Source organism: Lissotriton vulgaris, chromosome 7 (assembly GCF_964263255.1).
Source record: "Lissotriton vulgaris chromosome 7, aLisVul1.2, whole genome shotgun sequence".
In the NCBI taxonomy this organism is placed as follows: domain Eukaryota; kingdom Metazoa; phylum Chordata; class Amphibia; order Caudata; family Salamandridae; genus Lissotriton; species Lissotriton vulgaris.
Genome location: NC_141695.1, coordinates 1289238600 through 1289265510, shown reverse-complemented (window position 1 = coordinate 1289265510; position 26911 = coordinate 1289238600). Strand labels below are relative to the sequence as shown.

Sequence of the window (26911 nt, the reverse complement as noted above, 5' to 3'; positions counted from 1 at the left end):
AGATTATTTTTCGAGGTTGGCTTGTAATGGGTTTTAGTCTCCAGATGGTCGCATTCCTTGGTGATCACAACATCAAGAAAGACAATTTCTCCTTTGTCAAAACAGCTCGTGAATTTGAGATTCCTGTCACATGTGTTTATCCATGCGATGAATTGTTCCAGAAGTCCAATCGGTCCTTGCCAAATAGCAAGGACGTCATCAATGTATCGCTTCCAGAAGGTCAGGTGTTCTAGATATGGATTCACATTGTTCAGAATGAATTTGTTCTCAAAATCATACACATATATACCAGCTATACTGGGGGCAAAAACACTGCCCATCGAGGTCCCCCCGGTTTGTAAGTAAAGTGTTCCCTCAAACTCGAAATAATTGCGTTTGAGGGCCAGGGTGGCACATTCCAAGATGAAGGCTTTTGGGGTGTGATAGGGCCAGTCAGCATTTTCTAAGGTATTCCCCAGTACTCGGATAGTGTCATCTTGGGGTATACTTGTGTATAGGCTTTCAATGTCAAAGCTCAATAACACAGTGTTCTCATCAACCTTTAGATTTTGTAGTAAATTCAACAGGCTCTTCGTGTCTTGCAAGTAAGTAGTTGACTTCTGTACAATAGTTTTTAGAAAAAAGTCACAAAATCTAGAGAGAGGCTCTAGTAAGGAGCCGATGCCGGAGACTATGGGACGTCCCGGAGGGGGGAGTCTCCCCTTATGCATCTTAGGTAAGATGTAAAAATAGGGGGTCTTGCCTTCCGTGGTGCACAAGTAATCCGCTTCTTGTTTAGATATTGCACCATTAGACTCCGCTATTTCCACCAATTGACATATTTCAGCCTTCAGATCACTTGTTGGATCAGTGTTCAAGACTCGGTAGTGATTCCTATCACTCAAAAGTCGGACACATTCTTCACGATAGGCGGTAGTGTCCATAATTACTAGCCCTCCGCCTTTGTCAGCAGGTTTTATGGTTGTTGTCTCACAAGTACGTAGTTCTTTCAGTGCCAATCTTTCTGCATTACTGACGTTTTGAAAATGGGTGGTTGTTTGCATCTTTTCAACATCGTTGTAGACCGCCTGTTCAAAGGTCATAAGCTCCACTGGTGTTGTGTGTGGAGGTGGCATAAAGGTTGATTTTACCCTTAGTCCGGTTTCATTTTCTACTTCACACTCTCTAGGTTGACCTTGTTTCTCGAAGAAAGCTTTTAATCTCAATTTTCTGAAAAAACTGGCCAGCTCACAGTGTAACTGGAATTTGTCGAGTCGTGCTATGGGGACATATCCAAGTCCTTTATTTAGAACATTTTCTTCAGTGGTTGTCAAAGGTCTTGATGACAGATTCGTCACTAGGGTTTCGCACTGCTTGTGCCCGCTTTGCTCTTTGTCCGGTTGCTCACTGGGTCGTCTTCTTCCCAGTGTACCTGGTTCGGTTGCCTGTTTTTTCCTCTTCCCCTTCTGCCCCTGTGAAAAAAAGGAGGGCGATACTGAAAGGGAGGGGGCTGAAAATGTGGTTGGAAGGGAGGTTGCCAACCGTACATTTGAAAATTTGTTGTCTGATTGAAAGGATCCTGAAACATGGGGGGTTGGAAACCGGGCCAGAAATTTCCTTGGCCTCTTCTCCCTCCTCTACCCCTTTGTTTATTAGCGCTGTTGTTAGATCCGTTACTGCTACCTGATGAGACACTTGATGTGTCAGAATCAGGTGTTGGTTTATCTGGAGGTTTAAAGTCAGGATCCGAATAGGGGTAGGTCTTGACAAAGGAGAACCTTTTTAGATCCTTTTGAAACTTTGTGACTTTTTGCTGGGTCAGGTTGTCTTTATATTCGGTAATTTCCTTGTTAATTTCGTCCAATCTTCTTTTGTACCCAGTTATAGTTGCCTTTATATGTGCCTCTGTTTTTTGAATGTCAATTTGAATGGATTCCGATAGTCTTAGAGCTGTTTTCACTATTAGAACAATCCAATCATGCGTGCAGTGCCACGCTATCATCGCCCAGTCCTTTCGAAACTGAGCATCGTTTAGGAAAATTCGCGGGGCATTTGTAACCAGAAGACCTTTGGGTGCCATATTGTTGGTGACATATTCTTTTAGGATAGTGCCATGGAGTATTGTTCTTATGCGTTCTCTCTTCATTTCTGTCAGTTTTTCCCAATCGCCAGTTTGTGAAATTGTTTGGGAGATGCTTGCATCCGCAAAACCAGAGATCTCACCGAAGATTGCATCTATCTCCTCAGTGGAGTATGTAAGACCTTGATTCTCTCCCATGGTTGAAAGAAATTATTTTACCAAAACAAAATGTGTGTATAGGTGTGATGTGACTAGGGCGGGTTTTGGATCAAAGAAGGACAGATACTCTTGCAGCTGTGCGCTGCCAAGATATATATTTAACAGGGTAGGAGAGTTAAGGGATTTTATCCACTGCCGTGGATGGAAGGGTACTCCCGATCCCCTAAATAACTAATTACATAACCATACGAAGGAGTACCACCAAAGATAAGGCTCGACAGCCAGTATTGGTGGGATGAGTCACTAATGTGGAAGAAGAAGTCCTCCTTTGTTTTTAAGGAACCCCTCACTCACCGACCTGGTCGGTGACATGCTTCATCATCGGGGCCACCTTGGCAGCCGAGTGCCGCCAAGGTGTGCTACAACACCTGAATGCAGTGGAGCAGGTATGTGAGTGATGAATGTGCAAAATGAAAAAATAAGTCAGTGGGTTAAAAATTGTCCTGGTATAACTTGTCAAATAATTTATTTTAAAGCTACTGGACAATATTAAAAACAGTGGTGATACAATGAAGGTTTTAATAGGACCTAATGTATCTGTGCTATGTGTCGGGTCTACATGTTTCAAACCATTTGAGAGTTATCGGTTTTTCATCAGGACCAAAAAATGTTGTAAAAGGAGTTGGGTGGTCAGGGTACACTAACACCCTGCCATACCTGCAACCCTTTCAGACCCCGAAAAATAGCAATTAGCTAAATGGGTAAAAAAAGTGTGTGTCGTAACCCGGAAGTGGTTACGCACAAGAAAACAAACAAAACCTGAAAAAAGAGAGAAAATTATCACTCATAAAGGTTTATTTTACGTGCCTGTTACGTAGTGAAGTGACGTAGTCCGTTCTCTCTGTGACTCATTCCACATTCAGTAATGCGCGTAAACCATGGTGCGGTGTATCGGCATAGTACTCTAAATTACAAGTATTTGAAACTAAATGTTCCACTATAAACATACCTATCAATATAGGGGGTGAAAGTGCACGTGAATGCATAATATTTATTTCCATTCTTCTCTTCTCACAGCCTCAGTTGTGCGTGCCTAAATCAAAATTCTCGATTATTAGTGTCAGGTATTACCGACGTGGAAAAATTGTCATCTTGATCCAAAACCACATATAACATATAACAAAACACCACAATACAAACATAATGTCGAAAAGACAAACAGCACTTACATCTCAATGGAGAAATGTTTGCTGCATGGGGATTTGAGGGGAAATTTACAGAGTTTGAAACATATTCTGTTGGAGAGAGGATAAAAGGTACATAAGAAGTATATCCCGTACCAATATTCTCTATTTGGTGGAGAGGCCCGACCTGGGCCTAAGGTATTGTCTTCAGGGCAGATTCTACTTACAGTTCCTCTGGTCGGTAATCAGCTGAAAACCTACTTCTTTCCCTCCGTGTACCCGTAATGGAAGTGAGACTGGCGCCGCTATTCAAGGCAGCCGCCATTTTGGGCGTGGAGGGCGTTGACAACCTGGTATCGCGTGATGATGTCACGTGTATACATGAACGTCATTAGCGCGCCCGGTAGTCAAGGGAGCTAAGGTAAACAATGGATTAATCCAAAGACAAATGGAGGGAGGGAGGCGGTATTGGGTTTCTTGTAAGAACTGACAGAGTACCTACGAAAGGACGGAGGCCCAGGGGATATTGTCATTCAGACCATTCTTGTTTGTAGATAGCCTGTACACCCATCTTTGTTCTTTTTCGTATAGCCGTTTTTGAATGTTCGGACCCTGAGATATTTGTTCGATGACGGTCCAGTACATATCATTTGGAGTGTGGCCTACTTCCAAAAAATGGTCCGTCAGGCGGGTTGCATTTTTCTTGCAGCGTATTGTACTGCGATGTTCAGAGATTCTTTGTTTCACCTTTCGGGTTGTCATTCCGATATATCTTTTTCTGCAAGTGCACTCAATGAGGTAAATTACATTTTCACTGTTGCAGTTCGTATGAGCAATTTGTTTCCAAGTTTTTCCGGCCTCTAGGTCTAGTGTCTTTGTGTTCCTAGTAAGGTGGCATACACTGCAATCTCCGCAGCGAAAATGTCCAGTTACATTAGGTAGACCCCAAGCTCTGGTGATTGATGGTGTAGTTTGAGCCGGCTTTTGTTTAGGTCTGGTGTTAACTAGGCTGTCTTTTAAGCTTTGAGCTTTTTTAAAGGAAAAAAGTGGCTTTTCCCAATGTAAATTGCCGGTGTTGATGATGTTCCAATGCCTGTTGATACTCCTGGTTACTTGGTTAGAAATTGGGTTGAATGTTGTCACACATGTCAACGGTATGTCTGTGTCAGTTCTGGTTTTCTCTTCAAGTAGCACTTCTCGGGGTTGGTTCCTGACAATTCCTGCGTAGTCTTAGAAATTGTCAACAAATTCAACAGGCTCTTCGTGTCTTGCAAGTAAGTAGTTGACTTCTGTACAATAGTTTTTAGAAAAAAGTCACAAAATCTAGAGAGAGGCTCTTGCTATTTGGCAAGGACCATCTGGAGACTAAAACCCATTACAAGCCAACCTCGAAAAATAATCTTTTAAGGTTTGAAAGTTTCCACCCTCGTCCGCTTAGGGAGAACTTACCCTACGGACAATTTCTAAGACTACGCAGGAATTGTAGTAAACTTTCTGATTACAAGAAACAAGCGATTGAACTATCTGAAAAACTGGATAATCGGGGATATCCTAAGAAAATAATAAACAAGTGCCAAAAGAGGGCCAGGAACCAACCCCGAGAAGTGCTACTTGAAGAGAAAACCAGAACTGACACAGACATACCGTTGACATGTGTGACAACATTCAACCCAATTTCTAACCAAGTAACCAGGAGTATCAACAGGCATTGGAACATCATCAACACCGGCAATTTACATTGGGAAAAGCCACTTTTTTCCTTTAAAAAAGCTCAAAGCTTAAAAGAAAGCCTAGTTAACACCAGACCTAAACAAAAGCCGGCTCAAACTACACCATCAATCACCAGAGCTTGGGGTCTACCTAATGTAACTGGACATTTTCGCTGCGGAGATTGCAGTGTATGCCACCTTACTAGGAACACAAAGACACTAGACCTAGAGGCCGGAAAAACTTGGAAACAAATTGCTCATACGAACTGCAACAGTGAAAATGTAATTTACCTCATTGAGTGCACTTGCAGAAAAAGATATATCGGAATGACAACCCGAAAGGTGAAACAAAGAATCTCTGAACATCGCAGTACAATACGCTGCAAGAAAAATGCAACCCGCCTGACGGACCATTTTTTGGAAGTAGGCCACACTCCAAATGATATGTACTGGACCGTCATCGAACAAATATCTCAGGGTCCGAACATTCAAAAACGGCTATACGAAAAAGAACAAAGATGGGTGTACAGGCTATCTACAAACAAGAATGGTCTGAATGACAATATCCCCTGGGCCTCCGTCCTTTCGTAGGTACTCTGTCAGTTCTTACAAGAAACCCAATACCGCCTCCCTCCCTCCATTTGTCTTTGGATTAATCCATTGTTTACCTTAGCTCCCTTGACTACCGGGCGCGCTAATGACGTTCATGTATACACGTGACATCATCACGCGATACCAGGTTGTCAACGCCCTCCACGCCCAAAATGGCGGCTGCCTTAAATAGCGGCGCCAGTCTCACTTCCATTACGGGTACACGGAGGGAAAGAAGTAGGTTTTCAGCTGATTACCGACCAGAGGAACTGTAAGTAGAATCTGCCCTGAAGACAATACCTTAGGCCCAGGTCGGGCCTCTCCACCAAATAGAGAATATTGGTACGGGATATACTTCTTATGTACCTTTTATCCTCTCTCCAACAGAATATGTTTCAAACTCTGTAAATTTCCCCTCAAATCCCCGTGCAGCAAACATTTCTCCATTGAGATGTAAGTGCTGTTTGTCTTTCCGACATTATGTTTGTATTGTGGTGTTTTGTTATATGTTATATGTGGTTTTGGATCAAGATGACAATTTTTCCACGTCGGTAATACCTGACACTAATAATCGAGAATTTTGATTTAGGCACGCACAACTGAGGCTGTGAGAAGAGAAGAATGGAAATAAATATTATGCATTCACGTGCACTTTCACCCCCTATATTGATAGGTATGTTTATAGTGGAACATTTAGTTTCAAATACTTGTAATTTAGAGTACTATGCCGATACACCGCACCATGGTTTACGCGCATTACTGAATGTGGAATGAGTCACAGAGAGAACGGACTACGTCACTTCACTACGTAACAGGCACGTAAAATAAACCTTTATGAGTGATAATTTCTCTCTTTTTTCAGGTTTTGTTTGTTTTCTTGTGCGTAACCACTTCCGGGTTACGACACACACTTTTTTTACCCATTTAGCTAATTGCTATTTTTCGGGGTCTGAAAGGGTTGCAGGTATGGCAGGGTGTTAGTGTACCCTGACCACCCAACTCCTTTTACAACATTTTTTGGTCCTGATGAAAAACCGATAACTCTCAAATGGTATGAAACATGTAGACCCGACACATAGCACAGATACATTAGGTCCTATTAAAACCTTCATGGTATCACCACTGTTTTTAATATTGTCCAGTAGCTTTAAAATAAATTATTTGACAAGTTATACCAGGACAATTTTTAACCCACTGACTTATTTTTTCATTTTGCACATTCATCACTCACATACCTGCTCCACTGCATTCAGGTGTTGTAGCACACCTTGGCGGCACTCGGCTGCCAAGGTGGCCCCGATGATGAAGCATGTCACCGACCAGGTCGGTGAGTGAGGGGTTCCTTAAAAACAAAGGAGGACTTCTTCTTCCACATTAGTGACTCATCCCACCAATACTGGCTGTCGAGCCTTATCTTTGGTGGTACTCCTTCGTATGGTTATGTAATTAGTTATTTAGGGGATCGGGAGTACCCTTCCATCCACGGCAGTGGATAAAATCCCTTAACTCTCCTACCCTGTTAAATATATATGAAAACTATAAATATACTGCAAACATTCATCACACAGCCATATTGAATGAAACTAAAGTATGTAACTAAATTGCATTCAGCTATCTTACAATTCATGTATTAGCTGATACAATATCATTCAGTTTACCAAGGCCAAGGACCTTTCCCTGCACAGTCTCAATCTGTTCTCTTGTTTGCAGCTTTTCTCTCCAGCAACAATTCCGTGTATTTTCCCCATCCCAGTTTTTAGGGTCTTCTCGTCAGTTAGAGGATATTGAGAAAGTTTGGGCTCATTATAAACTCCGCATTTGGTACAGTTGTATGACATTACAACGCATGCTTTTACCCTGTGTGCCATAACAACGTAAGTTGTTACAACAACTTGCTGTCCGGGGGTGCGCTGGAGTTTGGAATAGTATAATTTACTATTCCAACTCCAGTCTGCGCAACAGTAGGGAAGGCGTTTGAGTTAAATTCAACACCTTATACCCTCCTGCACCAAGCTATTTCGTAGTAATGGCATGTAGGGTAAAACCATGCGTTGTAACTGTTGTTTCCCATTTGTTACATGGACAGAGGACAGTGCTCTTGGTAGTTCATTAGGAGTCATGCAGAAGCTACTACTTTTATACAATGTAAATTCCACCAGCATGAAATGTGTACAAGGTCATCCATCTAATATATATAAAAAGTGTGCTCATGCATAGCAAGAGCTGCAACTTTTTCCAACTTTGGGGGCGAGTACAATGTGGGGCGGACTTGCATCTGCCTAACACCATCTCGTAAACGAGACCTCCAGTTGGTGGCCCCTCCTGCCTCATTAGTTCGGTCGCATTCCGACATTTCCCTATGGGAGCATGCATTACGGCTATAAACCAACCGTAATACATGCTCCCATAGGGAAATGGGAGGTGTCGTTCATCCCTGCACTCTGTGGCATGCACCTCACGGTGCCTGCCAAGGAATGCAGGAATCAACCGGAGGCCACACACACAAGGGTGCTCTGCTGGGGGCCCCCAAACCCACTTTCTGACATGGTTTCCATGTCGGACAGGCCGGCATGGAAACCATGGCGGAAACCGCGCATCGTAATCCCAAGGACGAAAAGCTCGCCATCTGGGAATACGAGCCGGTTCGGACTGGCCAGTCGGAAGCCGCCCTGAATGACCGTCTGGTTTCAATTCTGACCGGATGATGCATAATCAGCTGGTTGGAAATTGAAACTAACGATGGGGGTCGACCTCCATTGTAATAGGCCCCTAAGTGTAAAAACAAAAACCACCCCTCTCTCAAGTTGCAGGGCTAATTCATATGTAAACATAAAAAAGAACTGGTCATAGAAGGAAATTGTTGAAATCCTTTTAAGATGGAGTAAGAAATAGAACAGTAATAGCATACAAAACATGTAACAAGAAGATAAACATATATTTGACAAGAATAGCATGGCAGAAGTTTCACCAATCAATTCAGTTAAACACTAGACTCTTTTTGAAATGATTGTGTGAGAAGCATGCCCAAAATGGCCCTGATTATTATATTGAAGGGGAGAAAACACACTGATTTAGTGCATGGTGTTAATAAATTACATCTTAAACGTACCCCCTCCCGTCACAAAGCTATTATTTCTACTAATGAAGACAAACTGAGGAATGTGGTTAGGCAAAGCAGTTCACCCCAGGGCAACATATCCACTATTAAAGGAAATTTGAATTTGTCAGGTTGATGATGTTGTACAACCCCTTTTGGATGTAAAGAATCTCTTTCACATCCAATACATACAAATGTGACAAATCAAACCTGCTATCTTTGGCGCATTACCAGTTCTCTTGATAAGAGGGATTAATTTGTCCCCCAATATGAGGAGGACAATTGGTGTGAGGAACTACAGGATACCAATGTCCTGGACACTTCCTCAGTCTCGGTTTTCCTCCTTTCCATGCCACAGAAGAAAGTGTCCTCTTTGCTGTCATTATGCTAAGGGCCGCAAAAGTGCTTGACATGCACTTACCCACTATGGAGGTAGAGAATAATTGTCTCACAGAGGTCCTCCAGTCAGGCAGGTGGCAGGCACCTATGAAACTGCTGGTGCTATTTAACAAAGCCCTCCCAGATAACCTTCCTTTGGGCACTTGGGCCAAACCATACCCTCGGTCTCCAGTAAATAGGCAAATCGCTTGTCACCACAGATGAGCACCAGGGAACCCTGACTTTCTCACACAATATCCTACTCCTTTGTGGTACAGCCATCTACATTTAAGGTGAATTCTAATGCCTTCCCAACCACCCCACCTGATCATAATTCTAAACACATTGAGGCTTTTGGTAATCATGTTTTAATCAACAAGCCTTGTTCTGCAGTCTGTTCATGCCAGCTGCCCTGTGAAAGATTCTGCCTGCTGTTCCGGACGGCCTTCATCCACCCTTTACCCAGGCTATTCATGATGGACAAGGTGCAGCAAAGTTTATAATTCATTGTGGTTTGAACACCACTGACTGCTTAAGATGGGCAATTGGCACAAATGTGGCACTACGGGACCATGCCTGTATGAGGTCTACAGGCTTCTATGGGGATGTCCGAGTCTCTTTAATAGACCTCTAGTTGATGACGCTCGCCTGTTTGGCCAGAAGGCAGACACAGTCCTGGAATGTTTTCACAGAATCATGACCAAAACATGTTCCATGGGTCTGTTTGCCCCTACCAGCAAGTACATCAACCATTTTGCATCCTCCGTGGCTACTATAGGGATTTCCGGTATTACCAACTCAGACCCTGCCACCAGCCCATCAGGGGTCTCAACCTTTTGGTGACCATGGCTCATGAAGACAGTATTTGGACAAAATATCAAATTAAATATATCATGCTATAGAAATGTAAATAATATTTTTTGTACAGAAAGATCATGACAAAGAATATCGTTGAATATAGATATTTTGATAACAAATATAGTTTTAAAAATATCATTGTGTTAAATATTCTTTTCATTATAATTATAAAGAATATCATTTTCAATTAATTCAATGCATTTTAGTTAATATATAAGCTTTAAGTGGAAATATGGTTAGACTAATTGTTGTTTATTTTTAACAATATAGTTTTTCATTTTTAGTGTTTCAGTAATTTTTTTTTCAATGTAATTAGTAATTTTACAATTAGTAGCAAGTTGTTGGGTTTGTAGGTGAATAGGGTGGGAAGTTAATTACATTATATTTAATGTAAATGTAATGATTATTTTTTAATTAACTATTTAATTAGTGATCAATTATGTTAATTGTTTTACATTTTTTAATTCAAATTTTAAGGTGGATTGTAATTTTATTATTAACAATTGTATGCTATTGGGGATTATTTAATTGATTATTATTAGTTTTGTAATTGTTACTCTGTTTATTTTATTTTAATGAATATTAATAGTATGTTATATTTTAGTAGCAGGTTATTGGGCTTGTAGTGGAATAGGTTAGGAAGATACTTAGATTAAATTTAATTTTAATTGTGGGCATTTATTGTAAATTTAGTATTCCATTTATTATTAGTTATATTGATTGTTTAATTGTTGCATTACATTTTGTAACTTATTTTGCTAATTTAAATGTACATGTATATTCTATTTTTTAGTTTAATTATTTGTTAAATTGTATTTACATTGTACGGATCGTACTTGTCGAGTCGTACAGCATGTTTACGATTCGTACGGTTCACCGTGAGGGTCCGTATCATACGGATTTTCCCTTGCTTTTCATACGGTTCCCACACATTTGTACGTATTCTTTTCCTACGGATTGTACTACGCGATTCGGATGGATTCGTACGATCCGTACGGAAACTGCTACGAATAAGATTCGTTGTACGGATTTGTTTCCCGAATCGGAATCGACCCCTTAGTGTACACTCTAAGAAAATACCTTTTACTTAATTTTTCTGTAAACAAATTTTATTCATTTCCTTCAGATGTAAGTCCATCTACAATCAGATTATTCAGGGCATGTACGATTACATTCTTGAACACCTTGTACATATGTTATGTCATGATCGCAATCAGTGTAGCTTCCTCGAGGCCCTCCTCTCCAGCCACAGTCTCGGAGCTGACCGCCCAGTCCAGAATGCTAGGAGGATGAGTCCTCCCAGCTCAGTTAGGTCGTCCAAACTTTGCAGCTCCAATCTTGACCATGGTGCAATTCACCCCGACAGTCCATGAGTTAACTGAAAAACAGCTCCCCCCTCTTCCCTCCCTCCCCCCTCAAGCCCTACACCCCGTCAGACATGTCCTCTAGCCTGTACCCCACAATATCACACCTCATTCACTCCTTCAGTCCAATCGGAATCATTGTGTCAGTACAAAAGCGTCCACTTAAGGGGATACTCTTCCTGTCAGTCTCACTACGCAGCATCCACACCCCCAGTTCACCAAAGGCAACGGACCCCTTTATAGAGGATCAGACACCTTTGTCAGTCGGACTCTGGAGCAAGTCCACCATCGCTACGCATGTGCAAGCCGCTTCCAACATTTTGTTATTAGTGGTTCTCTGCGCCATCTGTAGTCTGAAAATCCCCTCACAGTCAGCCCACTTTATAAATTCCCTCAGCCACTGTGAGGCACTAGTGAAAAATACTTAATGTTACTTTTCTTTTAGTTAAGTAATTTTGTTGCTTTATATAATATATGTTTCATAATTTGTAATTTATTTTACCGTTAGTGCAGAAAATGTAAATATTATAAAAAATGGTTCATTTATTAAATTTTTTTAAGTTATAAATATATATATATATATATATATACTCAAACATAGATATATAATTTAAATAAATATACTTTAAATGATTAAATAAACCTTATTTCACATTTAAAGAGTGAAATGGTTAAAAATACACTATTTTAGGACGATATTTATAAAAAAAAAGATTTTTTTTGTCTGTTTTGGGAAGATATTTTTTGTTAAACAACATTTTTTAAACTATTTTTGTAGTTTGCATTATAAGTATAGGATCACGTTGTTATTGACAATATTTTTGAAACAATATTTCGGTATACCGATATTGGTGGCCTCAATATTCTGTCAGTTATCCCATAAAGACAATTTCTATGGCATCAGGGATAACGTGCAGCTCTGACCCCAGCCCCTCCATCTGCTGCAGCTGCAACAACTCTTTAATATGCCGATCTCATCTAGGAAAGGTGGTAAACGGAGATCTGCAGTCTCCTGAAGAAGCCCAACTTCACATTAATCTGTTAGAAATGCGGGGAAACAGGCAATTTGCTTGGTGCTGAATGCCTTCCTGCCCACCATCAGAGGGAGAATGATGCAGTTGCTGAAGAACATCAGTACAGCCATTATGGATGTATGACGTTAAAACGCATACTTTTACATCGCATACTATTACAACGCGATTTTTACAACGCAGGATCTTTTACAACGCATGCCTTTACAACGCATGTCAATACATAGCAGATGCTATTACAACGCATGCCATTACAACGTAAGTATAGGTAAGTATATCTTTTTAAAAAAAATTGTAATTAATAAATATTTAATAATTTAATTTAATTAATTTATTTTATTTAAAGTAGTTTTTTAATAACTACCCCATAACCCAAACCTAGCCCTGAACCCTAAAAATACCCCTGTACCCCATAACCCAAACCTAGCCCTGAACCCTAAAAATACCCCTGTACCCCATGACTCAAACCTAGCCCTGAACCCTAAAAATACCCCTGTACCCCATAACCCAAACCTAGCCCTGAACCCTAAAAATACCCCTGTACCCCATAACCCAAACCTAGCCCTGAACCCTAAAACACCCCTGTACCCCATAACCCAAACCTAGCCATGAACCCTAAAAATACCCCTGTACCCCATAACCCAAACCTAGCCCTGAACCCTAAAAATACCCCTGTACCCCAAAACCCAAACCTAGCACTGAACCCTTAAAATACCCCTGTACCCCAAAACCCAAACCTAGTCCTGAACCCTAAAAATACCCCTGTACCCCATAACCCAAATTAAATACATGTTTTAAAAAAGATAAACTTACCTATACTTACATTGTAATGGCATGCGTTGTAATAGCATCTGCTATGTAATGTCATGCGTTGTAAAGGCATGCGTTGTAAAGGATCCTGCGTTGTAGTATTTGCGTTGTAACAGTAGTCCGTTGTAACAGTTGCGTTGTAAATGTTGTTTCCCGTACTGCAACAAACAGGGAGGGGTGGGGTCTTGGGTCCTGTGCCAGGAGACTCTAAGCTTCTTGAAGTAATGGGACCGCCAGGGGATTTCCCAGGTGGTGAACCACCTGGCGGGCTGTGTAAATGCCAAGCAGCATTCAAACTCGGCACTGGCCAAACATCAAGATCAGAAGAGATATAAAATTGTATTGGAGCATACAATGGGCAGGACATGTGCAGGCATACAGCATAGAGCACACACAATCTCAAACTCCTCAGTAATTAGGGAAACTAATCTGAAATTGACCTCATACTGGCACTACACCCCTGGGCAGTTGCTCAAATGGTTTCTTCAAAAATTGGTACATTGCTGGAGGGGATGTGGAATTACTGTAATGCAATGCCCTAATTTGACCTGCTTTTTGAAGGAGGTGCTGGATAGTTTTGACAACATCATGGACAATTAAGTCTCCTGTTTATCATAATATATTTTGCTAGGACTTCCTAATAGGTTGACTTATCCTCTATATTCTCCTAAATGTAAACAAATCGCCATTGCGTTGTGTCCAGCTATGCGGATGATTTTGTCTCTGTGGGGAACCAATAGAGCTCTTAACTATGGGACATGGCTATACAAATTGTGGGACTTATTGGCCATGGACAAGATCTTTAGGCACTTCATATTTCAAGATATATGGGCGCTTTTTATATCCTTCCTTTCCATGTAATTTAGAGAACTACTGTACCCTCGTTAACTAAAAATCTTAAATATCCTGCAGCCACCAACTGAACGTTCTTTCTGTCTAACTGCAAAAGATAGTTGAATGTCAACTCCTGCATATGGGGTTGTCCGAGTCGGTCCTTACTGCTCTGCAGTCTGATATACCCTGCCATGAGTGATTAAGGTGGACTATGTCTACAACACCGTTATAAATCAATGATCACTTTATTTGTTTTTTGGGGGGAGAAAGGGGTATTGCTTGTTTTTTCCCATCTCAATGGTTGCCTGGCCTATGGTTGTAGGCACTGTAGTGAGCTATATTTGTTTAACATAAAAGTAATAAAGAAAATTGATCCATAAATGCCAGGGCAGACAAAGACACCTGCCGATGCCTAGTGGGTCACACTTTTCAGTTATGCTTGGATGCGGTGTAGGGCATCTTCCAAGGATGGGGGAAACTCTTGCTCAATCTATTTGGCACTGCCTAGAGAGCTCAATATGGCACTTTTGCGTGCCGGAGTTCCCAAGAAGACTACCTCTCAGTGTCTCATTCTCCTTAGAGTGGAGTTCAGGGCTCCTGTATGCCTTCCTGCCACAGCCTCTCCTGCCCAGCTTCTGAAGGAGTGCAGGAACGACTGGACCCAAGTCAACCTGGTGGCAATGGTTCAGGCCAGGAGAGGGTGTTGCCCAGAACTTCTGGGCATAACCATCTATCCTCTTTTTGGGAGGATCTTCTTTATTTAAATCAACTGTTGTGATGAGTTTTGAAAGATTTGTAACAATTGTTTCAGCCAAAGCACTTTTCTACCACAGTGGGACTTAAACTTAGCCCTTATCTTTTTGATGTGCACCTCTTTTGACCCGCTGTACATCTGGCCATTAAATCTTCTAATGTTGAAAACAGTTTTCTCATTGCCATTACATCGGTTCGGTGTGTGAACGAGCTGCAGCCATTTTCTTTAGTCCACCTTAGACAACATTTTTTCCAGATGAGCTGGTATTGATCAATGGGGCTTCCTTTCTACCAAAAGTGGTCACTCACTATCAAGTCGAACAAGATATCACCCTTCCAGCATTCTTTTCTCTGCCTCACCCTTCGAAAAAGGAAGAGAGACCCCCTTGTGTGCATCCTAAGAGAGCACTCTGCTTTTACATAGAACTCATGAAGGAACATCAAGTGGACAATCAGCTCATTGTGGAGTTCTCTAAGTGCAAAGCAGTGCAAAAACGGACCATCTCCCCATGGATTGTTCTTTGCATTAAAATCTGCTATGTACTTGCTAAGAAGCAGATCCAGAAGGCTTACGGGCTCATTCCACTAGAGCCAACACTGCTGCCATTGCATTGGCAGGTGGAGTGCCTCTCCTAGACATTTATCAGAAGCAACAGAGGTGTCAGTACACACACTCATAAAACACTACTGCCTAGGTAGACCGGTTTTTCGAAAGGGGCATTTTGCCTGCTTAGTCCTGGAGGACTTTTTGGTCTGATGCCTGTTCACAGACCCACCATCTGGGGAGGTACTACTATGGTATATATTTACAAGGTGTGGAGTTTGTGGTTAGAATTATCCATCAGACGAACAAGTTGGTTACCTTAGGTAACGCTCTTTCTGGTGGATATTCTCTCTAACCATAGATTCCCCACTGACTCTCCCACCTCTCCATTCAGAGAACTGTACTCTTTTGCCATCTGAAAATATACAGATCTCGAGATCTACACACTGCATGTGCCAATCTGCTTATGGACTCTTCATCTAAATTTGCCTAAAAAAATAACTGACTGAATATAGATTTACAAAATATTGGCTCCTGCTTGCCGGCAAGTAGAGCAATCACATTCTACAACATTTTTGCTTTGCACCGGAAGAGCAGTACCACATGTTGGCACCACCCCTGTTTTATCTTTGTTTTCTTCCACACCCTCAGGCAACTGTCTATCATAACAAATTAAAACTGTTAATGTGTTGAAATTACTGGGAAATTCCACGTCACGGAATGGGGAGTAGGGAGGGTGGTCAACGCCTTCTCTTCCTCCTGCTTCAACACCCTCCGCATGCTCCACAGATCTACAAGTGGATCCCCACCGTAACAAGAAGAACGGTCACCCAGGCCCTCATCAGCAGCAGGTTGGACTACGGAAATGCCCTCTATGCAGGAGGCTCTGCCAAACTTCTGACTCGGCTCCAACGCATCCAGAACGCCTCTGCACGCCTGATCCTCAACATTCCCCGCCGCAGCCACATCACACCCCACCTGAGACACCTGCACTGGCTTCTCGTCAACAAAAGGATAACCTTCAAGCTCCTCACCAACGCACACAAGGCACTCCACAACACTGAACCAGCATACCTCAACAGACAACTTACCTTCTACACCCCCACCCGCCAGCTCTGCCCGCCGACCTTGCCCTCGTAACAGTCCCCCACATCCGGAGAGCGACCTCCGGCGGCAGGTCGTTCTCCCACCTCGCTGCCAAGATCTGGAAGATCATCCCCATCCACCTACGGCAGACCCAAGACCTGCTGACCTTCAGAAGACTCCACAAGACCGGGCTTTTCGAACAGTAGCAGCACTTCCCACCGTCCAGCCCCTTGAAACCCTCATGGGTAAGTAGTGCGCTTTACAAATGCTGTGATTGATTGATTGATTGAGGAATCTGCATTTAGATAAAATATCGACAACAAATTACATTTCCTAAGGTAATAACTTGATCTGTTGATGCATATGTCTTACCACAGATTGTTCAACATTAGAATAAATACCCAAGCCGAACCTCTGAAAAGGTGGATGGTCCGAGGAGTACACTCATACTGAAATGTCCTGGAGAAATGAGAGGGCAAAATTACTCTCTCTGGAGACCCATCTGTCATGGCAATAGAGTTTGTTAAATGTTCACAGGCACCCATGTAGCAGCTTGGTAAATGATTTTGTATTTGGCCAGGGCATAGTCTTAATGTACAGGATGATCGACCTTGAGAGAGTTCTTTCTGTACTTCCTTTCCCTTCCCTCATGCCTGTGATATAAAAGCAGAGGGGTCTTCTTGGGTCAAACTGGTGAAGCCTTTCCTTCTCTTTTGAGGCATGTCAGAGCGAAAAATGCAGGGTGATGGACTGACATAGGTCAGGAAGACGATACAATATTTGGCAAAAGGGAAGCTTGGGTTCTCAACACAAATTTTTCAGGAAAGAAAGTGGTGTATGGAAGTTGCACTGACAGCTCCTGCAGTTCACTGACCTGATGTGTAGAAGTGATCGTAATAAGAAACGCTATGTTAGTGGTAAGGAGCGTAGAAAAGAGATGCACATGGGTTTGATCGGTGTATACGTCCGAAACATGAGGACAAAGTTACGGTCCCATTGAGGCACAATGAAGGGGTTTGGTGGAAACATGAGTGTTAAACCTTTTAACATCATCATCAGGCAGTCATGAAGGGCGAGAGGGCCGACACATAATCTTTACCTATGTCCACTGCAGGACTTTACAGGGCAAAAGATGAGGGAAACGATAAAAACATCTGACAACTTAGGCTACAAGGACAAGCTGACAGGCACTTCACCAGGTTACAGATTTATTCCTGTGGCTAGAATAATGGACCTAGTTGAGAGGCATCTGGCCAGGTAGAAGCATCAGAAGGCAAATGCTCGGGCTCAACAAATTGCAGTACCACACCCTCCTGGCCCAGGCTAGGTCTATTAGGATGAGTTGGGCCACATCTGTTCTGACCTTCCTAAGAACTCAAAGGGGGAGCATCAAAACGTGTAAAAGTAGCCTGTACTCACTGTAAGCGGATGCATCTCCTAGGGATACTTTTAGTGGAATTTCCAGCATACAGTAATCCAGACACTGTGCCTTCTTGACTATGACAGAGAGATTCTGTCAGAGGGATCCACACTGGTTGAAAATCTCCAGGGCTTCCCAAGGATCAATCTGCCTTTCTCGATGTGCCAGCCGCCGCCTCCTGAGTTTGTCTGCTCTGCATTTAGAGACCTCTCAAACCTGATTTGCCATCAGGGCGACCTGATTTTGGTCCAGCCACCTCCTTGGGTGCAGTGCACCTGATCCAAAGCTACGAGAGGGCCCACCAGTCTGCCTCTTCATGGTTGTGTTGCCCATCAGCGCTTGCTTGTGCCTATCCCTGATAGATGGGTTAAAGGCTTTCAGGGCCAACCAGATAGGTCTAAGCTCCAGGAGTTGTCGATCCACTGGAAATCATAGTCCATGATCTCCACCTTTCCCAGATAACCTCTCCATCCTAGGGATGAATCATATATTACTACTGTGAGTACCAAGTGGGGCAGGGAAAGTGGCCTTTCTCTACCCGCCGGTCCCTGGGCAGAATCAGACGCCGGAGGAGATGGAGGTCTTCCTCATGGCCATGAGGTAGCTCGCTCCTCCGTCGGGTTCCGCGGCGCCTTCGGGCCCAGCGGCCCGACTGGGTCCCCAAGCGGGTCGGGTGCTTCGGCCCCGGCGCCATCGGGTGCTTCGGCGCCGTCGGCGACTTCGGTCCCGGGTCTTCGCCGGTCGACCTCACAACCTCGCCGGCGCCAACCCTCAGGGTGTCGCCCCCGGCGCCGTCGTCCCTGGTCCTACCCTCGATTCGGGTCCGGCGCCTGAGCGGCGCCGTATTCTACGCCGCTAGGAGATTTTTACTTCTATGACCCGGCCCCATCCTTTGACCCTGAATATCAGGAGATGGGTGGCGAGGAGGATTGGTAGGGGTCTGAGGACCCTCTGGCACGTGAGGGCCAGCCTTGTCAGGACTGGGCAGGTGAGCTTGGGGATGCCAGTGGTCTGGACACTTCGCCAGACACTGGTTTTGTCTCCCCCCCCCCCCTACCGTTACTACGGAGGAGGGGGCTGCCTATAGTGTGGTGTTGACGCGGGCGGCCAAGGCCTTATCCCTTGAACTCCCCTTCGTGGCTGTGAGGACTAACCTCCTCACTGAGGTTCTTAAACCGCAGGCAACCTCCTCGGAGCCTCTGCTGCCGTTTAATGAGGCCTTATCTGACGTTCTTCTGTGCACCTGGTCCAGGCTAACTACAGGTCCGCCTGTAGAAAGGAACGTGGCCAGACACCACCGCCCGGCTCCGGGCGAACCTTGCTTCCTGTCCACCCACCCCACCCCGAGAGCCTGGTCATCCGGGCCTCTAACTCCCAGACCACATTCCCAACAGCTCCCCCCGATCGGGAATCCAAGAGGTACGAACAATACGGAAAGAAAATTTTCTTCTCCCTAAGTTTGAGGTTGCGGAGAGTTAACACTGCATGCCTCTTGGGCCGTTATACCCACTCTCAGTGGGACACGGTCGCGGCCGTGCTGCCACAATGTCCGGAGGAGGCCCGGACTAAACTCGCCCAGGCCCTTGTGGAGAGTTGAGATGCGGCACGGTATTCTATCCGATGTGGACTGGATACAACGGACTTGCTAGGTAGAGCAATGGCAACGACGGTGGCGATTCGACGCCACGCCTGGCTGAGGTCCGCCAACTTTTCGGCTGATGTCCAAAACACCCTAATGGACATGCCGTTTGATGGCCGTCGCCTCTTTGGCGACAAGGCAGACAGTGCGCTTGAGCGCTTTAAGGACTCCAGGGCTACGGCCAAGTCCTTGGGCCTGTCGACCCCGCGCCAGCAACCTGCTGCCTTTCGCGGCCAAGGAAGGGGCGTCCCCACACGTCCTGCCAGCCACGGGCCGCAGACTAACATCCAGCGCAGTGGCGGACGTGGTAACCGTCGTAGTGGTGCCCGGGGACAACAGCGAGGCCAGTCCACATCCACCCCGCAGCATCCTCCTCAAAGCCTTTCCTAGTCCGAGCTTTCAGGCCCACATGACGCCAGTGGGAGGCAGGGTTCGCCATCACCTCCTTCACTGGCGCAACATCACTTCGGACAGGTGGGTGCTGCAAATCGTCCGAAGGGGCTACTCCCTCCCCTTCGAGGCGAGCCCTCCAGCCATGCCACCGCAGTACCACCGCGTGTCGGGGATCACTTGAATTTTCTGCGAGAGGAAGTTACGGCCCTCTTGGCCAAGGGGACCATTGAGCACGTTCCTGGGCCAGAAGTAGGGTGTGGTTGTTACTCCCACTACTTTCTGGTTCCCAAGAAGGGCAAAGGGGGCCTACGCCCTATCTTGGACCTGCGGAACGTCAACGGCTTCCTCCGGAAGGAGAAGTTCAAGATGCTGACACTGGCTCAGGTCTTAGCTGCCCTGGACCCGGGAGACTGGATGGTAGCGTTGGACTTGCAGGACGCTTATTTTCACATCCCCGTCCTGCCGGCCCACCGGCGTTACCTGCGGTTCACGGTAGGCCATGAGCACTTTCAGTTTACCGTGCTCCCCTTCGGCCTTACCAGCACCCCACGGGTGTTCACGTAAGTGATGGCGGTGGTCGCGGCTCATCTGCGCAGGTTAGGGGTTTCAGTCTTCCCCTACCTCGACGACTGGTTGATGAAGGCGGGCTCGCCCCAGACAGTCGTCAGCCACCTCCAGACTACGGCCGACCTCCTGCACCAGCTGGGGTTCTCCATCAATGTGCTGAAGTCACACCTGTGTCCCTCTCAGAAGCTCCTCTTCATCGGAGCGGTTCAAGACTCGGCGCAGTTTCGGGTTTATCCTCTCGAACAGCGGGTTCAGGATATTCAGGCTCTGATTCCGATCTTTCAGCCGTTATCCTGAGTCTCGGTCAGGTTGACGCTGTGGCTTCTGGGGCTGATTGCCTCCTTCATCCTTCTGGTGCATCACGCCAGGTGGCGGATGCGGGCTCTGCAGTGGGACCTGAAGTTTCAGTGGGCCCAGCATCAGGGCAACTTGTCTGACCATGTCTTGATCTCGGAGGGCACTGCAAAACAGTTGCAGTGGTGGCTCACGGACCGCGATTGGGTCAGCGGCAGATCCCTCTCCCTACCCCAACCCGAGCACGTTGTTGTGACGGACGCGTCCCTCCAGGGCTGGGGGGCCACATGGGAGAGGCGGAGATCAGAGGTCTCTGGTCTCCGGCGGAGTCCCGGCTCCACATCAACCTTCTGGAGCTACGAGCGATCCGGCTTGCACTGAAGGCATTCCTCCCCCCCTGTCCGGGGGAGTGTAGTGCAGGTGTTCACACCACCGCCATGTGGTACTGCAACAAACAGGGCGGGGTGGGGTCGGGGACCCTCTGCCAGGAGGCTCTGTGCCTCTGGCAGTGCCTGCAACATCAGGGCGTGACCCCGGTGGTTAACCACCTGGCAGGATCCCTGAACGCCAGGGTGGACGAACCCAGCGTCGGTGCATGATGGATCACAAATGGTGTCTGAACTCAGAAGGCCTTTTTCAGTAGTGGGGAGAGCCTTGGTTAGATCTATTCGCCACAGAAGAGAACGCGCAATGTCATCAGTTCTGCGCGTTGGAATTTCCAAGGCGGCGCTCGCTCAGAGACGCTTTTCGTCGCGAGTGGAGCTGCGGTCTGTTGTACGCTTTTCCGCCTATACCACTTCTGCCCAGAGTGCTGAAGAAGATCAGACGCGACCAGGCCCAAGTCATCCTTGTGGCTCCGGACTGGACACGAAGATACTGGTATCCCGAGCTACTCAGCATGTCTGTCGATCCCCCGATTTGTCTGCCTCTTCAGGAGGACCTTCTGTTGCAGCAGCAGGGGACGGTCCTCCACCCGAACCTGTCCAGTCTCCACTTACATGCGTGGAGATTGAGCGGCGGCAGTTGAGGCCATTTGATTTGCCTCCTGAAGTCTGTAATGTCATTCTGGCAGCCAGGCGTCCCTCCACAAAATCGGTATACGCCTGCAGGTGGAACAAATTTGTGGCATGGTGCACAGCAACAGCTGTGGATCCCCTTTCTGCCCCTCTTTCAGAGGTTCTCCTCTTTCTTCTGGCTCTTGCCCAGCAGGGCACTGTTTTGGGCACTATCAAGGGCTACCTCTCTGCCACTTCCGCCTTCTTAAGGCTCCCTGATCAGCCCTCTTTGTTCAAGTCCCCAGTTGTAAATAGGTTTTTGAAGGACATCACTCATATGTTTCCTCCTGTTCCTTTCGTGATGCCTCAGTGGGACTTGAACCTTGTTCTGACATACCTGATGTGCGCTCCTTTCGAGCCACTTCATAACTGTCCTCTTTGTCTCCTTACTCTCAAGACTGCATTCCTGGTTGCCATCACCTCTGCCAGGAGAGTGAGTGAGCTCCAGGCTCTTTCCTCTAAACCTCCTTTCCTTTCTGCCCATCCGGACAAAGTAGTGTTGCAGATGCAACCCTCTTTCCTGCCCAAAATAGTCACAGCCTTCCACATCAGGCAGTCCATCACCTTGCCCACCTTCTTTCCTTCTCCGCATCCCTCGAAAGAGGAAGAGAGGCTCCACCGTCTGGACCCAAAACGTGCACTCTCATTCTATTTGGATCGCACACGCCAGTTCCGGGTGGATGACCAACTCTTTGTTGGTTACGTGGGCGCTAAGAAGGGCCGAGCGGTGCACAAGCGGACCATCTCTCGGTGGGTCGTTTTGTGCATAAAGGTATGCTACTCTTTGGCTAAAAAGGAGCCTCCTGTTGGGCTGAGGGCCCATTTCACTCGGGCTGCGGCGGCTACTACTGCCCTGGGTCGGGGAATCCCCTTGCAGGACATCTGTCAGGCAGCTACGTGGGCCTCGCTGCACACGTTTGCAAGACACTACTGCCTGGACAGCGAAGTCCGGAGAGATGGCTTTTTTGGCCGTTCCGTTCTCTAGGACTTTCTGGTGTGATCATTGGTTCGCAGACCCACCACCGGGGTTGGTATTTCTGGGGTATCTATTCTAAGGTAAGGAATCTAATACTAACCTGTTTCTTTCAGATGCACAAGTTTCTTACCTTCGGTAACAATATATCTGTAAGAAACAGTAGTTAGTATTCGATTCCTTACCGCCCCACCCATCCTCCCTGTTCTGCGAACCGATATCTAGTGTTAAGGTCATCCCCTTTCAGGGCCCTAGTTTCATGGCACTAGTGTTGGTTTTTATCATGGCTCTTTGTTTCTGGCGCTGAAAAGCTATGTATAAGAACTGACGTCAGTGCGCGAGGGCGGCGTCTAAGTACTCCGACGACGTCATCCAAGCGCCAACGCCAATGACTGACGCGGAGCCGCAGACGACGCCTACTGACGCGCAGGGGTACTGCTATGCAAAATTTTCCGGATCCAGTCTGACGCCTGGGGATATTCTAAGGTAAGGAATCTAATACTAACTACTGTTTCTTACAGATATATCTTTACCGAAGGTAAGTAACTTATGCGTTGGGGCCAATGGGTCCCATCAGAGGGGTGGGTACACCCCTTACTATGCCACCCTCCAGTGGGAGGGGGGATAAGCCTCATTCTGGTTGGCTGGGCCCCCCCAGCTGCAAGATGTCAGTGGGTGAGAGTTGTGCATCACCTGGCCTCCCCCACCTAAGGAGTGGGTTTGGCACAGGTGGGCACAACTCTCCTCCTAACTTGGTTTTCCCATCGATTATCCCACCCAAAGTGGGGGTCAGAACCGGTGGGGGCCAGTTGCTGTGAGCAGCAAATGGCTGGGCTAGCTCACAGAGGCGGCAAGCCATTGAAGCTTCCCCTTCCTGGACCCAGCCCATCCTGGGGGAGGAGGCTTGACACCTTGACCCATGATGTGCTTTGTTTCATGACCCAGAGAGCGGCAGGCTCTCGACCCGCGGATCCAGAAACATGTCTTGTGGTGTCAGCTGGCGATCAGCCACAAAGCCAGAACACTAGAGTTAAGTCGTTTTTCAGGGGGCATCTCTAAGATGCCTTGTAAGTGCATTTTGCATTAAATCCCACACTGGCATCAGTGTGGGTTTAATGTGCTGAGAAGTTTGATACCAAACTTCCCAGTTTTCAGTAAAGCCACTATGGTGCATGGCATTACTGCACTCACAATGACTTGACTTAGACACTGTAGGGGTACAGGGATCATGCACCTGTACCCTCACAAATCTTACAGTGCATCTAGCTAGTGGGGTGGCTTACCTATGCCAGGGCAGTGGGTTGTGGGCATGGCACACAGGCAAGTGTGTCATGTCGACTCTTCACTTTGTTATGCACCAAAACATGCAGCCTTCAATGGCAGTCTATGTGTGTGTGTAAAGTTATAGGGCCTCTAGGGTGGCACAATAAGTGCTGCAGCCCTTAGAGTCCTTCTCTGGTCATAGTGCCCTTGGTACGTATGGTACCCTTTACAAGGGACTTGCATGTGGCCAGAGAGTTGCCAATTTGGTTTTGAAACAGTGCAGTTTAGGGAAAGAACATGAGCCCTGGGTGCCTGGTTAACAGGAACCCAGGGCACACTCAGTCAACGTACATCATCATTACTCAAAAAATGTGGGGGCAACCATGCAAAAAGGGGCACTTTCCTACACTTGCCATCACCAAAGACCATGGGCTGTTTTCTCCTAGATCCAGATGTTGTCTGACAGACAACCTTGTGCTGCACCCATTAGAGACTGAGATTCCACTGCAAGGCCTGCATTTTGCATCGGGCACAAGGGACCAGAAGTATGCACAAGGCAGAAGCCAAGAAGCCTCAGAACCAACCTCAATGAGTCCCATAATGAGCCTGAAACATCAGAATTATGTCCTGAATGTCGGACATTTACTGCATATGTGGGAATCCTTTGAATGTCAGTGTATCCAAGATGGCCTCTATGAATGGAATTCTCTGCACCAGTGTTAGATGGGACTTCAGTTCACTATTATTCATAAGTCAACCATAATCAAACACCCTAAATAAAAATATCATGCCTCCCTAACCATTTAAAAAAAAATCAGCAACACAAAAAATGTAAGTTCAACATGTAGTTTCACCTTCTAAACATATATTATGACTGGTTTCCCCCCCCCCACCCCCACCCCCCCAAAGTATCAAGCAGGGAATATTGTGGGACCTTATTATCATAGACTGAATATCAAGGGATACAATATTGAAAGGTAAGTATTTATTCTCTATACCTAATTCCACATATATGTACCTTGATGATCTATATTTTCAAGGTAAGTAAACATTGGAGTTAAGAATAGTAAATCTATACTTCCTCCGTATGCAGTTTCAATATTTTGTCTCTATTTTGTATAATTGTAATTGAGGATCGGCGAGGCGGGTCACACAGTATCTTACATTTAGCATTATGCACAAAACAAGAAGAAAACTTAAGAGCAGAATTTTCATTTGAGTGTTTTTTCCTCATCTCTTTAGAGGACTGTACAATCCATCTCTGGCCAATGAATGCACTGACGAATGGTGTCAGTACTGCTCCTGTGTCACCCAGTGCTGTGCTGAGGGGGCACTCAGCTGGGGTCACCTGTTGTGCCTTCAGTCCGGATGGACATTTCTTAGCATCGGGGAGCAAGGACAGGGTAAGGAGCTACTTTTAATACCCTTATATTTTCTAGAAGGATAGCTCCAATTGTGGCCTGTGCTAATTAATTGCTTATGTTTGTGTGGATATTGATCTCTTCATGTTCCCTCGGTACTGGATCACATGGTCTATTCATCTACTGGTGGCATTAGTTCATGTACTGTACTTTCAATATTGGGCCATTTGGTCTGTTAATTTATGAACTGACCCAGTGTGAACGGTCTTTCTCTTAGAAGCATATAGAGTGAGCTCAGACTCAGTATGTTGGCTTGCATCGCAGGTGTTAAAGGTTAGGTGCTGAATTGATAACTTAAAGGTTAGCTTATCTTAAATGTTGACATTGATGTTCATTCCAACCTATATAGCACACAACCAGCCTTTGTCTTTTCCTGCTGCTGTTCCAATTGGTCTAGTTTGTCCACTTTTCCTGATCTGGTCTGTGTAGATTAGGTTCTAGTATTTGTAAAAGACACGTTAATTACTGAATCGTCCTGCTTGTACTTCTCCCCTTCTACTGCACTTGGGCTTTTCTCCACTCTTGCTACCAATTGCTTTGTTTGTTTTGGCAGTTATACATTTAAGTCGAGTTTCTTGATGTTGTAGCCTTTCTTGCTTTCCTTTCGTCAGAGTTTGTTGTGCTGGGACACAGTGTCTGGTGAGCCATCTCTGTCGAGGTCACTGCCCTCGTGCCATCGTGACTGGATCACAGGCTGTTCTTGGACGTCATCATCTATGCTGGTAAGTGCAAATGCTGATCCTAAATGTATTTGGAATGTATTGCTCAGAGCATTCACCATTAGCGACAAATGTCCCTGCCTTTTACCAGTTCGGAGCTCATGTTCCTACCCAAGTGTATTCACAGCTAAACATGTGGATAGGTGTAAGAACTACATTGTTTGGCCATCGGATTTAGACTTTTATGAGAAAGTGATGTTCATATTAATCCCCCCTTGTCTGTAGAAGGTAAAGCTCCTTCTGATGGATACTTTTAACTGCAAAGTCCTTGTCAGAACCCTTTTCAGAGGGCCACGGGGCATGCAGGGGTTACTGGGCTCAAGCCTGGGCGTTGAGGCCTTTTACTTCTGATCTCCCAGGACCTGACCCACTATGTATTCTGAGCAACTGGACCACGTACCCCTTCTGCACATGACTCTCAGTGGTAGCTATGTTTGAGTAGTCCAAGGCTGCCTTCTGGGGGGGTGAAGAGTGGGGCAGGGGAATACGGGTCAGTAAACCTCACTCATAACGCGGAGCACACAGCAATGCAAATAAAAACAATGTCCAGTCAAATACTTATTTTTATAGCATAAATAAGTATTTATTGTGTTTACTAACTGTACTCGTTCAAAGCAATATTACAGCATATATAAACAGTAATACATTTTCCCATGAGGTCTGGGTTTTGTAACATACTAGGGGTTATTTTCCATTCACTGGTGGCCACA

At 45.5% G+C, this 26911-nt stretch overlaps 1 protein-coding gene across 7 annotated transcripts in view; it reads left to right on the top strand.

Annotated features, from left to right (window-relative positions):
• TEP1 (telomerase associated protein 1) overlaps positions 1-26911 on the top strand; it is a 1080103-nt gene that overhangs the window by 800376 nt on the left and 252816 nt on the right. For all 7 annotated transcript variants that reach the window (XM_086931874.1, XM_086931872.1, XM_086931869.1 and 4 more), the window contains 2 exons: positions 25304-25464; positions 26094-26204. In XM_086931874.1, coding sequence (XP_086788000.1) covers positions 25304-25464; positions 26094-26204 — 272 coding nt within the window. The remainder of the gene's footprint in view (positions 1-25303; positions 25465-26093; positions 26205-26911) is intronic.